This window comes from Sardina pilchardus, chromosome 20 (genome assembly GCF_963854185.1).
Source record: "Sardina pilchardus chromosome 20, fSarPil1.1, whole genome shotgun sequence".
Classification (NCBI taxonomy): domain Eukaryota; kingdom Metazoa; phylum Chordata; class Actinopteri; order Clupeiformes; family Clupeidae; genus Sardina; species Sardina pilchardus.
The window spans coordinates 29,686,408-29,704,038 of NC_085013.1; the positions used below are offsets into that span (position 1 = coordinate 29,686,408).

Consider the following 17,631-nt stretch of genomic DNA (forward strand, 5'->3'; position numbering starts at 1 on the left):
CCAGCCACGAATGCCCGGTGAGCAAGTGTTCAAAGAGTTCAGGAGAGTTGCTTTGTTGCCTGAAGTGCTCATGTTTGAGAGTATGGATGGTATGATGCGATTGTTAACTGTGTCAAAAACAGCTGTTAAGTCCAGCAACATGAGGAGTGAAACAGAGTCATTTTGATGGAGTGGCCACTTCTGAAACAAGACTGGTCAGAATCAAGGAGGCCAATATGTGAGATAAATTCTGTGATTTGTTTGGAAGCTGCCCTTCAGGCTTTGAGAGGAACGGGTGGAATGAGGCCAGGCAATAGTTCTGGAGGAAGAGAGGGCTTCTAAGTTACCTCTAAGTCTAAGTTACCTGATCCAGTCTGAAGCATTAATTGCATGTGTGATGTTGGGCTATATTAAACGTATCAAATGTTGAAATGACAAATACATATAGCTAAACACTCTTGAACATATCAAACTTTTTCTATATTCTCATATTGGAAAAATACATGTAACCACACCAATGGAAACCTCACGTGCCTCCAAAAGTGTTTCTAAAAAAGAGAGGTCTTACAAGAAAAGAAGAACCTTTACATTGAAACACACATTTATATGGTTCTCTAGGCTGCACAAGAAATGTCATAAAGTTTCAAAAGCTGAGTGAAAGTGTAAGTACACAGGGTCTTTGAGTCCGAGAGTGCCAATGGTAGAAGGTATTGCAGTCAGCTGTTCATACATGTTATACAACTATACAACATCACACATGCAGGCAAGTGTGACGGTATAAATCTAGATATATTTACAGAGCATTTTCATTCTTTCATGGTCCATCTCCCATGGCAATACCCAAGGTCAAACAGTAAGTCACTGTCAGAATGGCAGGCATTTCCTGCAACCAGTTAGAACAGAGCTTTTAATATTAAATCAATTTCCTCTCTTGTTATTTGCTTGGTCTTGTTATTTGCTTGCGGGTACCTCACCTCTGTTTTGGACATTCTTTACGTCAGTGTTCCTTAACTGGGGGGTCGCGATCCACTCAGGCCGGGTGGCAGAGCTTGTAGGCTAGTTAATAAATAACTAAATGAATAAAATAATCAATTATACATGTACCCTATCACATCTCATATCAGACCTGTTTTAATGGACTTAATTTGTGTGCCAGTCAATGCCATGGACATAGACCATGTTTATTTTGACAGATCAGGTCAAAACATAATTTTAGCAGTAAATATTGCAAAATGACTGTGTGTGATGTGTGATGGATTCCCTTATGTTGAGGACAGTGAGGGACAGAAACCCCAGTGTGTGGTGTGTAGTCAATTGCTGGCACATGAGAGCATGAAGCCACACACACACACACACACACACACACACACACACACACACACACACACACACACACACACACACACACACACAATATGTCCCTGTTGGTCCAGGGGACTAAGGGTGTACCCAGCTTGTGTAAAACCAGTGAAAAGGGCCATGTTCCTACTGTACCCGTGGCAATAAAGTCAGAAACACCAGGCATTTCAGGCATGCATCCGCAATGTCAGAGACTCACTTCTCCTCACTGGAAGTCAGTGTGGCATCATTATAAGTTTGAAGCCATTATTTTAAGGTAAAAGATCCACATCATGTTGCTTGAAAAAAAGACAAAATGCTCAAAATTCCAAAATTGCTCACATGGTGTTGCTACTGTACATTACTCTGTAGTCTGTAGACCTAATCTGTCCCAGCAGGATCTCCCTAATCCCCCAATTAGGAGTTTCATTGGCTACTGACCCAGAGTTGCACGCGCTGCTGACCCATTCCAACTGACCGGTGGGGTTAGAACAGAACAGCAATCAGAACAGAACAACAGAACAATCACCGTGGTGATGATCATTCAGGCTAGTTGAACAGTAATGTGCAAACTACAATAACACATCTTACTGTATGTTACAGTAACACATCTGATTATAGGATTTAGCAGATACTTTTGTCCAAAGAGACGTACAGACTAGAACACAACAATGATAATAATAATGATAAAAGCTTAATGTATATGGTGCCTTTCAGGATACCCAAGGTCACTTGACAAACAAAGAGATGGGAGTCAGAGGCCAAAGGCCTCAAAGAACATAATGTGTGTTTAGATGTCTGTGTAGGTGTCTAGATGTGTGTAGGTGTTGTGTTTAGGTGGTGTATGTGTTTAGGTGTTGTGTGTTTAGATGTGTGTGTTGGTATTGTGTGTTTAGTGTGTGTGTAGGTGTTGTGTGTTAACATGTGTATGTGTTTAGGTGTTGTGTGTTTAGATGTGTGTGTAGGTGTTGTGTGTTTAGATGTGTGTGTGTGTTTAGGTGTATGCTACAGCCAATGTGGGATGTAGCATACACGCTAACCAGGAGTAGCCAAGGTGGGATGTAGCATACACGCTAACCAGGAGTAGCCAAGGTGGAATGTAGCATACGCGCTGACCAGGAGTAGCCAATGTGGAATGTACAGTAGCATACGTGCTAACCAGGAGTAGCCAATGTGGGATGTAGCATAGGCGCTAACCAGGAGTAGCCAATGTGGAATGTACAGTAGCATACGTGCTAACCAGGAGTAGCCAATGTGGGATGTAGCATAGCCGCTAACCAGGAGTAGCCAATGTGGGATGTAGCATACACGGTGACCAGGAGTTGCCAATGTGGGATGTACAGTAGCATACAGTACGTGCTGACCAGGAGTAGCCAACGTGGGATGTAGCATAACGCGGGCAGCCTTCTATGGAGATGGCGAAAGTGTCCATCTTTGCTAAAGTTAAATGGATATGCACATTGCTTGATTGAGAAGTTGCTTGTCTTTCGTTAAAAAAAAAATAAAAAGACTAGCCAATCAAAAATGCCTTGGTCTGTTTCAGTAGGCATTGTAGTGTGTATTTTTAGGTTGTGAGGAGCAATAAACCCTTTTCCTGCAAGAGAAGGCGGCAGCTGGAGCAAATGACAAATGAGTTCTTTGTTCAAATACAGTCGGTCTGTAGTCATCCCTGATGCACCTGTCTGTCCACAGGTGTCTTCAAATACAGTTGACCTAGTCAATCCCTGATGCACCTGTCTGTCCACAGGTGTCTTCAAATACAGTTGACCTAGTCAATCCCTGATGCACCTCTCTCTCTCTGCAGATGTCCAAATTGGATTATACTTTCAGCAGACACTGCATGTTTTTGAGATCCTTATTTTCTCACTAAAACTGTACTGAGCAATATCATTTTGGATCTTTGAATGTTACTCCTCTTATACAGTTGGTTAATAAATGGCAGATGACCCTCACAGTGTCATTTTCCAACTTTAGAGTCTATTTTGGAACTTTAGAGGCTTCCCAGAGCTTCACTGCATTGGTTGAGTGACCCAAAGACAACATACTGTATGTGCTTTAAAGTGAAGATCAGAGAAGATCAAGATAAGAGCCATGAAAACATGTTTCAGTTTCATAGGATTTCCCCCTGATTTCTAAGAGTGGCCCTTCAAGTGGAAAACATTGAAAGACTCCCTCTGTGTTTTTGTTCCTGTTTGATGTCTTCAGAGCAGCTACTGAGGGAGTGGGTGTCTAGGAGATGGTGGTGATCACAGCAGACTGATTGCGATGGATCTCACACACCACTGCGTTTGTGCCACGCTTGTAATACCGGGCCAGCAACTATCTGTCCACATACAGTGTATCCTCTCACCTCTAAAAGCAAAGTAAAGTAAAGTATCTTTTATTTATATACTGTAGCACATTTCTCATGCACAAGAGTGCACCTCACAGCACTCCACACACAAACAGCAGGCCAGACGGACAGGCAATGGAATCAGGCCCAGTGTGATGTCACTAAAGGGGCAAGCATCAAGTACACCACTCTAGTATGGTTTGGCTTGCACTAACAGTACACCAGCATTAAGTACACAACTCTAGTATGGTTTGGCTTGCACTAACAGTACACCAGCATTAAGTACACAACTCTAGTATGGTTTGGCTTGCACTAACAGTACACCAGCATTAAGTACACAACTCTAGTATGGTTTGACTTGCACTTTAAGCCCTATTCGCACGGGATTAGAATTACCTGTGGACCTTTGGTGATTTGGGATAATTGCTGAGGATGCCTGAGATCTTAGTCCCGTGCGTATGTGCCATGTCTGTCATTTGTAAAGTAAAAATTCTGCCGCAAATTACCAACTGTATTTCACAGACGTCCGGTGATAATACTAATCCCGTGTGAATCTGCATCTCAGTGACTGTTATTGCAATTGCCTATCTTTTCTACTTTCTGCGTTGTTTTCGGATGTTAGGATACGACATAGTCGGGTGTAATGTCAGTGAAAATAGAGTAATTTACAGACTTTGCTTATCCCGTGCGAATGCGCTGCAAGTAACACAGAGGTGGGCCCCCAGGTAATACTAATCCCATGCGAATAGGGCTTAAGAGTACACCAGCATCAAGCACACAACACTAGTATGGTTTGTCTTGTACTAAGAATACAGTACATCAGCATCAATCACACAACACTAGTATGGTTTGTCTTGTACTAAGAGTACACCAGCATCAAGCACACAACTCAAGTATGTTTTGTCTTGTACTAAGAGTACACCGGCATCAAGTACACAACTCAAGTATGGTTTGTCTTGCACTAAGAGTACACCGGCATCAAGTACACAACTCAAGTATGGTTTGTCTTGCACTAAGAGTACACCGGCATCAAGTACACAACTCAAGTATGGTTTGTCTTGCACTAAGTGTACACCAGTACAGCAGATTTAATCTCCTGATTTCTTGTTTGTGGACTCCAGGAAAAGTATTTATTCTTTTCCTGTTTTTATATCTAAATGTTGATTTCTTGTCTATTATGTTGTGCGTGGAGCCCAGGAAGAGTAGCTGATGCTTTCTGCATCAGCCAATGGGGATCCAAATCAAATCTAATCAAATCAAACCCTACACTTACAGTATGGCTGCATGGATAGTCCTCCACATCTACACTGGAGTGGTGGTATCCAGCCAAATCTCTCCGTCCAACTGTGTCCCAGTTCCCCTTCAGAGAGAGGCACCAGATCCATTCCTCAGCCATGTGGGCCGTTGGCCTCTAGCCGTATGATTCCTCCTGCTGGTATGCAGAGTATTGCCTTCAGTCCCTGCAGCCTCCCAAAGTCATTTCAAACTAATACAGTAAGACATTTTTGTCTCCAAGTATTTGTATGACTTTGAGCATACTTTGACTTTCAAGTATTCTTGTACAATTGGTACTGTAGGCCATGAGCAGTAAACAATCTGTTACAAAAATATAAAATCACATGTCTATTCAAGTTGGTGTATTTTCTTAGAAATATATATATTTTGTTTGTATTACAAATACATCCCAAAGATACATCTTTCTTCAAACCTGCTTTTTAAGCTGGCTACCTACATTACTAGTAACATTAGGCATGGTTCTAAAGCACCGGCTCTCCCCCACCCGGGCCAGTCTGACCACATCTCCCTCTCCCTCTCTCCAGCATAACATAGCTGTTCACGTCATGTGAGTGTGGCCTAAGGGAGCATGACTTAAGGGCTGTGTCTGAAACATCAGTACGCACGCTGGGCAGTGTGCATTTTCCGGAAGTTACATCAGAATAGACTGTCCGAAAGTCAAGCGCTCTCACTAGTTGGGTACTTCGTTTGGCGTGATTTCCAAGCGTGCATCGATGCATCTTTTTTGCCCTCAGGTATTCCATAATCCATTGCGCAGCGCAGGTCAAGCTCCACACGTCATGCAAATCGTCAACACACCCCCCTCCCCGAGTCAGGTGATGCCAACTAGTTAGTGCTGTCCAAATGTAGGTAGGGACGCATACTGAGGAGCAAGCTAACTAAGACGCTACTGGGAAGAAGGTACTATCCAGCGTGCACGCTTGACTTCTGGACATAGCCAAGGACTGCTTTGAATGCACTGACTGGTCCATATGACAACATGGACGCCCAAACCTCCACTGTGCTGTTTTAGATAAAAAGTTGTATGGACACTGTTATCAACACAAAAAAAATCCATAGCTTTCCAAACAACAAGCCGTGGATGACTGAAGATGTTGGACTCCTGCTCAAGGCCCCAACATGGCTCTCAGGGCAGCTGGCTCACAGTAGGACAACAGCACACCGCTATCAGGTGGGAAGTGAACAGGGGCATCAGAAAGAGGAGGACAGAGGGGCACTTAGACAACTCGGACCCCTGATGTGCATGGTACAGTACAGTAGGTTATGGCACATCACAAACCAGGGTAACAACATCCACTCATCTAGCAGCAGGTGAAGCCCTCTGCACTGCACTGCCCTCCACACTGCCCTGCTACAGCTGGAACATACTGTATGCAAGGCTGCATTAGTGGATTGGTTGCATTCAATGCCATCCTCCCAAGCAGACTACTCCATTATTGTTATTCATTTCTTATTATTTTTGTTTTTGTTATTATCATTATTATTATTATTATTATTATTAAGTACTTTGGTGCAATGCTGTTGCTTTTGAATGTGCTGCATAAATAAATTGACTTGACTTGACTTGACTACACACGATGACCAACGTAGGCCTTGATCTGCCAATGGATAAGGGACTTTATTACTCAGTACTTACAGTTTTTCTCAATTGTTTACACACAATTTCTGGTACTTGAGACACAATTCCAGTAATATGTAGCTAATGCACCAACCTCCTGAACCGATTCTGCTGAACTATAAGCACAATTTCTGCTTTACAATCAAATTGCAGTTCTATAACACACTGTTTTCAAAACACTACACACAATTCTGTGCATTAGACACAATTTTCATGAAGAAAATCTCTTGTTTTCACAAAGAACACACTGCCATTCAAATTCTAAAGCTAACTGCCCTACCATGCACACTGACTCTTCAGATGGGCAAACTCCTGTCACACAGTCTTACAATTAGCAATCAGAGCTTTAGTATTACAGTAGTAGTACAGGCAGAGGCAGAGCCAGAGGAGTGAGAGTAAGAGGAGGAGGATGGGGAGGCCAAGGACCGTAATCTCTGATCCGAGCCACTAGAACATTGCAGTGCTGCGTATCAATACAGTACAGTACCGGACAGTACAATACAGCTCAATGAGCACAGTAGTACAGTATTGCCTGTGGGCTGTTCTACAGGACTGTAAGAATGAAGTATGTTTCAAGTATTTGGGGAAAGTAATCCTACAGTACTTTGTATTCCTACACAGTTTACAGTATTTTACTATTTGTTTGGCAGCCAAAAGATTACCAACACAAGGGCTTCTGTCTCCTGAACAGGAAACTGAAATCATGAGCATTGTCCTAGAAAAAACGGCATAACATTACAGCAAATACAAAGAAAAATAATGGAAAACAATGAGATATTTCAAAATATTGATAGGGTAAGCATATCAACTTACTGTATCAGCTTATCTACTGTTTGTAGTACTGTTTGTAGTGTAACACTGAACAAAATAAGGCCCAAGTCATTATAATGAATGGAGAAGAAGTGTTTTCAATTCATCGCAGTGTTTTACACTGAGCACATCAGTGTTCAACTGGTCCTTATAAATGTCTTGATATATGATGGTTTGTGTGTGTCTCTTGAGAAGAGCATTTTGAGGAGAAATTACATTGTTTTGAAGGTAAAGTGTCATTTTGCAGGAGAATTGTGGAGTTTTGCCCATTGTGTGTGTTGTTTTGGATTTGTGTGTAGAGTTCTGAGAATATGAGGCATGTTTTCAGAAAATGTGTGTTAACAATCGAGAAAAACTGTATTATTTATTTACTCAGTACAGGTGCTCTCCAAGGCTGTCTTGAGTGTCCTCCTGTGCTCCCTATACACCCATGACTGCACACACCAGCCACAACACCAATGTCATCACTGGTGGGTCTGATCAGGTGAGCAGATGAGACAGCGTACAGGGAGGAGGTCCAGAGGTCAACAGACTGGTGTGTGGTTAACTATTTGGCTCTGGACACCAAAGAAAACAAACAAAGGAGCTCATTGTTGACGTTAGGAGGAAGGAGGAGTGCCGGCCAGGCCTCTGGTGATTAATGGAGAGTGTGTGGAGTGGAGAGGGTGTTAACATTTCATTTCCTCCACACACACACACACGTCTCGGAGGATCTCACATGGACACACAGCACCAACTGCCTGGTCAGGAAGGCACCGCAGCAGCTACACTTCCTCGGAGTTCTCAGGAAGCTCAATCGATCAGAACATCTCGTGTCCTTCTATCGCTGCTCCATTGAGTGTCCTGCTGACCTCCAGCATCCTGGTGTGCTACTGTACTGCAGCAGCTCTGCCACTGACCACAAGGCCCTGCAGAAAATAACCAACACACACACACCCTACCTGCTCTCACCAACACACACCCACACTACCCACACACACACTACCTGCTCTCACCAACACACACCTACAGTACCTGCTCTCACCAACACACACACACACTACCTGCTCTCACCAACACACACACACACTACCTGCTCTCACCAACACACACACACACTACCTGCTCTCACCAACACACACACACACTACCTGCTCTCACCTCTCGTCTGCCTAGGCAGAAAATAACCAACACACACACACACACACTACCTGCTCTCACCAACACACACACACACTACCTGCTCTCACCAACACACACACACACTACCTGCTCTCACCAACACACACCTACAGTACCTGCTCTCACCTCTCGTCTGCCTAGGCAGAAAATACCCAACACACACACACACTACCTGCTCTCACCAACACACACACACTACCTGCTCTCACCAACACACACCCACACTACCTGCTCTCACCAACACACACACACACACTACCTGCTCTCACCAACACACACCCACACTACCTGCTCTCACCTCTCGTCTGCCTAGGCAGAAAATAACCAACACACACACACACACACACACTACCTGCTCTCACCAACACACACACACACACACACACACACACACTACCTGCTCTCACCAACACACACCCACACTACCTGCTCTCACCAACACACACACACACACACACTACCTGCTCTCACCAACACACACACACACACACACACACACACTACCTGCTCTCACCAACACACACACACACTACCTGCTCTCACCAACACACACACACACACTACCTGCTCTCACCTCTCGTCTGCCTAGGCAGAAAATAACCAACACACACACACACCCACACTACCTGCTCTCACCAACACACACACACACTACCTGCTCTCACCAACACACACCTACAGTACCTGCTCTCACCAACACACACCTACAGTACCTGCTCTCACCAACACACACCCACACTACCTGCTCTCACCAACACACACCTACAGTACCTGCTCTCACCAACACACACCTACAGTACCTGCTCTCACCAACACACACCCACACTACCTGCTCTCACCAACACACACACACACTACCTGCTCTCACCAACACACACACACACTACCTGCTCTCACCAACACACACACACACTACCTACACTACCTGCTCTCACCAACACACACACACACACACTACCTGCTCTCACCAACACACACACACACACACCCACTACCTGCTCTCACCAACACACACCCACACTACCTGCTCTCACCAACACACACACACACTACCTGCTTTCACCTCTCGTCTGCCTCAAGAAAATAACCAACACAGTCACACACTACCTGCTTTCACCTCTCGTCTGCCTAGGCAGAAAATAACCAACACACACCCACACTACCTGCTTTCACCTCTCGTCTGCCTCAAGAAAATAACTCATATTTTAAAAGACTTCCCACCTTTGACCCTCTTCCCTCTGGCTTCAGAACACTTAACACATGCACCACTAGATCCCAAAGGGCCGTCACTACACTGAACACTACCATGAACTCATCCAGCTAACTGGGACCTGCAAGAATTGTATTTATTTATTTACAGCATATGTTGGCCGTACTGTATACAGTACCTGCTGACTGTGTGTGAGTGTTGATGTGGAAGTGGAATGTGCAAATGTTATTTATAGTTTTATTGTTTCATTGCTTTACTTATTTATTGCTTGAGATCAGCCCTCACTTGGTCTAATGAAATTCCATTGTATTCTGTTACAATGACAATAAAAGGAATCTGAACACGCAGCTGTGTCGTTGGGGATGAAGGCCAAGATCAGGCCAATATCAGTGTACTAATATGAGAGTTGAAGAGTTTAAGGAGCCGGCCCAGGACATCTCCCAGTGGTTGCCAACTAACATGTGTGTAATACCTTAAAAGGCAGCAGGAGGGAGCCAATCTCTAGGTAGAACTTGAGGAATGAAGGGCTCGCTGACATTTGCGAGTCCACAAGAGGGCGCACTACACGCACCATGTGATCGCATGTACAGTATGGAACAAGCGTCAGAGGGGTTCAGGGTCCTCAGGCCAGAGACGGGGTGCCTCTCATTCGGCTTTTGTACATCCTCGATCCTCACTGATCTACATAAAGAATGATGGGGCGGCAACAATGGGATAGTCTATCCCGTTTTAGTTGTAGATCAGTGGGAACGCCCCTCGAGGATCGAGTAGAGATGTTGAGAGGCGTCCACCGAGGGCTCTCTGAGGGCCTTTCTGGAAAAGGGATGACAGGTCATTAGTGCACCTTCTCAAAGTCTGCGTAAGAGTCCTTTCATGTGGCGAGGATGAGTCACGCACAGACATGCCGCTGTCATGATCTAGAGCAGGGGTATTCAATTAAAATTCAAAGAGGTCCAGTTACTAAAATGTCCTCCCGGCAAAGGTCCGAATCTTAAATTGTCACTGAAAATAGTGTAGGCTACCCTGAAGTTAATAAAATCAATAACGCATGTACATTTCTAGGCCTATTTAATTTATTGTTACATTTCAAGTGTTTTCAAAGTAATATGCTTGTAACATACCAAAAAGTCTTAACTTGAATGGTACTTGAATGCAAAACCATACTGTAGTCTTTACTAGGCCTACATTTCAAGAAAGACAGACAACAGACACTGAATTTATTCTGAATAGAATAAATATAAAGTGCAAAATAACTTTGAGCAGCCTGAACTTAGGGCCTATTTCAAGCAGCCTAGGCCTAATGTAAAACATTCCGAATCTTTTGAATAAAATAAAAGTGGATCTTTAAGAAAAGAAAAAAATACCTTTGCATACTGCGTTCTAGTATCCTCTGCTAATAGTTCAGATGTTTTTGTATCTTGTTGTTGAAGCGGACAATGGGATCTGTAAAGTTTCTGCAGCCGCATTAAGCACTCATTCACAGCTGCTGTCCCATCGCTAAATGCTCTCTTGTGTTGCATCAAAATCCACGCAATCTTTAACGAACACTAATTTGCCTGTACATGCATGCGTGATCACACGAGTAGACCTGTCATAGTGTGCTTTCAATTTGATAATTATTATCCTACCTCCGCCAAGGAAAGTAATGTTTTCATCGGGGTTCGCGTTTGTTTGTCTGTTTGTTAGCTCTCGGAGTGCTTCTCAAGTTTTACTTGCCCTCACTGCGGACTTCTGCGTGTACCTTTCCTCTAACGACCCGTGTTTGATCTCAGTGACGCACGCTAACGTCGCCACAGTTTCACAGCGCATATTCACAGCAGCACGAACGTATTGGTCCATCCGTCCATTCATCTTTAAAAGTTCGGTTTTCACCATCATTTTTGAGCAAGCCATTTTCTCTCATCTCCTCTCTCTCCCGCTAGGCCTATTCTCTGTTGCTGAAAGGTAAACAATCGAGTTGATTGGCTTGGCTACGGACGATGCTCTTTGATAATATTAGGCCGACAATTTCAACGGGTCCGGACAGCAGCGTCACTGGGTCCGGACCCGGACCGCGGTCCGCCATTTGGTGATGCCTGATCTAGAGGGAGGGTGGGTTCTATAGGATGAGTCACGGACAGACGTTCTGCCGTCATCATTTGGGTTCTACTGGTTCATGATTCACGCGCCGGCCCAGGCCTGAGGGCAGGAGAGGAGGGGCAATAAGGGCAATAAGGGCACTTCACACTTCCCACTTTCATTGTGCTCAACTGGTTGGGTGGCAAAGGGGATGTGTCAGAAATAGCCTCAGCAATAACACTTAATAATAATAATAATAATAATAATAAATGTATACTAAATGGCCATTCAAATTTGGTCTATCTTTACCAGTTGTCCTCAGAAAGATTATGTGATTAATTATTGTTTATGTGACTCACTGACGAAGCCAATGACACTAACACTGACGTCATTGGCAATAATAAAGGATTAAGTTCTTGCTTCATGACCAAAACCACATTTTGGTTGTGAAGCAATAGCAAAATCAATTAATCAAACATGTATTAGTAACTCAGTCATACACTTATTACAAAACAGATTTCATAAGTAGTAAATATTTTACACAAATAGCCATACGAATATAATTAATCACACACAATTTTATTATCATATTCGAAATATATCCATAGATTGCATCAAATAAACATATCACAATGCCTTCAAGATATATAAAAGAATTGCAGGATCATACAAATGTCTCTACAGATTTGGCACCATTTGAATGATAAGAGGTATATAATAGGGCAGTGAATACAATGTGTGTACAGGAGCTTGTAACATCATAGGCTTCCTGTTGGTGAAGCCTCTTCGTACTGCATCGTTTTTAAAAAAATGTCATTGTGTTGCTTTGTGATATTTACTTGTTTATTTATTTTTAGCTGATTTAACCGATTATAGTTGATGCTAGTATCCAAAATTAATTGTATTTTCTGTACTGCCTGTTTTCTTGCACAAGTTTTCCTTTACTCATTAAACATCATGAGGTTATAAAATAATAACAATTGAATGTGACTGATAAAACAGGTAAACATTTTTTCTTATATCAATGAAGGCTTCTTTTTTTTAGCATATTATGAAATCAGCCTACTTAGCACAGAATAGTTTGCCATGATGTTATGACAGCATTTTGTTTTGAGACATAAGACACCTGCATCAGGCCTGTGTGGTAACAGCAGAAAGACACATCAGACACAACACATTAAAACAACTGAGAATAGCCTGAGGATCGAGTGTGGAGCATTCATCCTATTAAAGCCAATGCTAAGATAAATAACTAGAAAAAGAGAAACCATAAAGTGCATACAACACCAATGCCCTTAAAGATAAAGCATACTCAAATCATACCATTAAGAGAAGTAGTGATGCTCTGTCCTTCTAACCATCTTCTTTAGATATGGCAATCAAAGGACACATTTTGGTGATCGGTAGCGCCAATCACTCATAATCTTCAACAGCATATAGTGCCAATTTCACTCATAATCTTTAACAATATATAGTGCCAATTTCACTTAACATTTCCCCTTGTTCATGTCCCTTCGAGTGTGCAGGTTGGCTCTACGCAGTGCTTAGGAACTACAGTAGTCCTTCAGAACCACTGCTAACATACAAACAAAGCATAATAACCAATCAAAAGCATTCGTCAGCAAACAGCGGATCTCCTCCCGTAGCGTTGGTCAGTTGTGGGTGACGAAGTTGGCGGGGAAGATGCCCACCTTCCCTCCCAGCTGCCCCTCCCACCAGTCGTACTGGGACTCGCTCTTCTGCAGCACAGTGATGCGGTCCCCAGCGCTGAAGCTCAGGTCGCCGGGCTGCTGGCCCTCGAAGGCATGCGTGGCTGTGACCACCAAGGGTCCACTCGCCGCAGGACCTGGGAAGAGAGAGCGTCGCACGGCAGGACACGTCAATGCTGCTCCCACATAAAGACACAGCAGGACATGTCAATGCTGGTCCCACATAAAGACACAGTGTACTGTAGCACAGCAGGACATGTCAATGCTGCTCCCACATAAAGATACAGCAGGACATGTCAATGCTGGTCCCACATAAAGACAGAGCAGGACACAGTGTACTGTAGCACAGCAGGACATGTCAATGCTGCTCCCACATAAAGACACAGTGTACTGTAGCACAGCAGGACATGTCAATGCTGCTCCCACATAAAGACACAGTGTACTGTAGCACAGCAGGACATGTCAATGCTGCTCCCACATAAAGACACAGTGTACTGTAGCACAGCAGGACATGTCAATGCTGCTCCCACATAAAGACACAGCAGGACATGTCAATGCTGCTCCCACATAAAGACACAGTGTAGCACAGCAGGACATGTCAATGCTGCTCCCACATAAAGACACAGCAGGACATGTCAATGCTGGTCCCACATAAAGACAGAGCAGGACATGTCAATGCTGGTCCCACATACAGATACAGCAGGACATGTCAATGTTGGTCCCGCATAAAGACACAGCAGGACATGTCAATGCTGCTCCCACATAAAGACATAGTGTAGCAAACCTACAAACCCACAGCATCCCACAGCATCCCAACTAAAAAGCGTGTTCCCTCATCTTCAGCACACTAGATGGCAGTGTGAGCTTTGTGTGTTCATCTTTGTGTGTTGTGCAGGAGATCCTCAAGGCCACGTCTGAGATTGAGATCCCCAAACTGGACACAGCACAAGTGCTGGCAGACAGACAGACAGACAGACAGACAGACAGACAGACAGACAGACAGACACACACACACACACACATTCTCATCCTCCTTCTCACACTCTGTCTATAATTCACTGCTGCACTTTTATTCCTATTCATGTGAATTGGAGTGCTGATAGTCAAGTTTCACGGTTTCCTCTTCCAGTTATTAGATGAATTGCCTCGTTGAAGGGCTCAAATATCCGAATTGTAAACTTTTGCTTATCAAGGCTGATTCGATACTCCAAGTTGTTGCCAATACTGGATAAACTCAGTTTAGTTCACATGACAACTTATCCTTTGATTACAAATCATCTTTGACAAACATCTAATACACCTTTATCTCTGGAGAAGTATGGAAAGATATATGATGACAAGTCTAATTTATGACAATGTTATTATCATCACCATCCATTCAGAGCCATTACTGAGTCGTAAAACAAAAGACACACTAATTAAGTGTCCCCCCCCCCCCCCCCCGTGGAGCCCATGCACCTGCATACAGCGCCGCTGTTGTTCTGAAGAGTCACGGTGCCCACGGCGACACTATTGCCTCTCATGCCCAAACAAACAAGGAGAAGGGATCACTTTCATCAATAGCAATAACTCACCAGAACACAACGGGAAGCAGGTCCGCTTCTGTGTGTATTGATTCTCTTAAAAATCAATAAATCAATCGATAAATATGAGCTTCTAAAAGAATAAGCTATACATATATAATGGGATAGTTCCATTCTACTCCTGGGATTGATCTGAAAGCTGATGTTGAATGAAGCGCCCATAGGGAGTCATGTGGAAATCTGCTATTCAAACAGGTGGTCTAAACGGTTCCATTGCAGCACAGGAGAAGCATATAGACACATGGGGCACCACAGCAGAGGGGGGATATATACATTTCCCCTTTTTGGCACGCAGTCCGTTCTCCTATCTCGGGAAAAAAAAAAAAAAAAAAAAATCCCAGGACATGCCAGAAAATCTCCAGTCGGGCAGTCCTTCACTCTTAAATGCTTTTGACTCAAATCCTAAAATAACTGCATTGAGTCTGTGTAGACCTCATTCCCCCGGCCACCGCCGATGCAAGACACAACAAGCCGGCGATTTAGAGGACTGGGAACTCGAGGCAGGAGCAGGCTCTTCAGATCTGTCAGGCTGCTCAGTGTGTTTTGGCAGCGTCGAGACACTCCAGCTATGTGGTTTTCTGCTCGCACACGCAACCTTACAACAAAAAACAAAAAAGTGACAAGCCTCTGACAAGACGAGGCCAGAGCCGTCGCCTGACAGCTCAGCGATTAGAAGCCTTGTGGCATGATTAGGAAGAGGAGAGGAGAGGAGGAGAGGAGAGGAGGAGGAGAGGAGAGGAGGAGAGGAATGGAGTGGAGTGGAGAGAAGAGAAGTGAAGGAGAGGACAGAGGAGGAGAGGAGAAGAGAAGTGGAGGAGAGATGAAAAGAAGAGAGGAGAGGAGGGGAAAGGAGGAGAGGTGGAAAGAAGAGAAAAAGAGGAGAAACTGATAGTGAGTCATGGAGTGTCCTGTTCTAGTTTGTGTTTTTTTTTTTAAGCCTGGTGCCTGCATGCCCACTGGGGCCATGGAGAGAAGGGATGCCCACTAGAGAGAAGGGATGCCCACTGGTGCCATGCCCACTGGTGCCAGAGAGAGAAGGGATGCCCACTGGTGCCAGAGAGAGAAGGGATGCCCACTGGTGCCATGCCCACTGGTGCCATAGAGAAGGGATGCCCACTGGTGCCATGCCCACTGGTGCCACGGAGAGAAGGGATGCCCACTGGAGCCGCAGCAGGAAGGGATCCAGAGTTAAACAGGACTGACCCAACTTCTACACAAACTTCCCATCAGATTCCTCATTAAAAAGTGAAGCACAGTTGCTGCCAGTGAGGAGGGCGATGACCACACTGTACTGTGTGTGAAGCCCCAGAGTCTATGGAGGCGTCCCGGGCCGTTGGACACACGCCATCCAATCTTCTTAATCTTCAATAATCTCAATCTGAATCTTAATTTCATCCATTCTAAAGTGAATGAAGTCCAATCATGATCAGTCATGTGTTACACGTCTGCAATGCACCTAGCCCAGTGAGAATCAGTCAGTTAGACTGCGGTCGGCCGGAGATTACTCAATGAAACCACAAACGCGGCTTCCCTGCCTCTTCAGAAGCCTGTGTGGGTTAAAACCGGTGAAAAGCCAAGACGCCTGGGCTGCAGTCCCAGATATGCCAACGAGATTACTGCAAACCCCGGAAGTCATCTGACGACGCAAACACCAAAAAAGAGGAAACTTCACTCTTCCCCTCCCCCCCCCCCCCCGCCCCCCACAAGAACAATGGCTGCGTTGGAAGCGTGCGTATCTCTCCCCGTGGCAGCTCCTAGGGCCAAGGATGGGTGTTAATTACGACATCCCATAATGAGTCTGTGGGTGGCAACAAATGAGACTCTGTTGAGAGAACATTTCATGATCGCGCGCCAAACAGGGAGCGAAGACGAAGCTGTTGAAAGTAGCCCGTCTACAGGAGGCGTTGAGAGGGGGGGGGCGGGGGGATTCACACATTTTCACACAACACAGGCTCTATGGCAACAAACCTTTTGCCAGTGCCGTAAAAAAAGACAGCGGCCTCAAGAGGTAATATGATGACTTAATAATCTGTTGCTTGTCTCACTTCCTGGGAAAAAGGACGAGAAGGCCAGAAATCAGACTCAGTAAAAGTCAGTGTGACAGCAGGAAAAGTGTTTGGGCGGGTAAAGTACAAGAGACATGTTGATGTGTGTGTGTGTGTGTGTATTCTCAGGGTAATGTGACAGCAGGAAAAGTGTTTGGGCGTGTTGTAGGATTCAAAGACATGTTGATGTGCTGATGTGAACTGGAGCGGTCTTCAGTTTACAGTGATGCATGTGTGTGCCTACATTTGGACACCTGAGAATCTAGCAGTGGAGCTATCCAGGTGTTACTCCACATTAGCCCGAGAATAAACACACACGCACGCACGCACGCACGCAAAATAAATGAATAAAAAACATATTAATACTATATTAACTGCCCCCATGTATTAACCTCATAGCCGAAGAAATTTGGCAAAATCAATGTATAAAGCGCAGCTAATAGTTGGGAAATGACGGTAGGTGCGTACAGTACGTGTTGGTGTTGGTCTGCC

At 44.5% G+C, this 17,631-nt stretch overlaps 1 protein-coding gene across 3 annotated transcripts in view; it reads right to left on the reverse strand.

The window, feature by feature from the left end:
- Positions 1–12,360: 12,360 nt before the first annotated feature.
- The window catches only part of sh3yl1 (SH3 and SYLF domain containing 1), a 32,430-nt gene continuing 27,159 nt past the window's right edge, over positions 12,361–17,631 (reverse strand). For all 3 annotated transcript variants that reach the window (XM_062523172.1, XM_062523171.1, XM_062523173.1), the window contains one exon: positions 12,361–13,648. In XM_062523172.1, the coding sequence (XP_062379156.1) occupies positions 13,455–13,648 (194 nt within the window). In that variant the 3' untranslated portion in view covers positions 12,361–13,454. The remainder of the gene's footprint in view (positions 13,649–17,631) is intronic.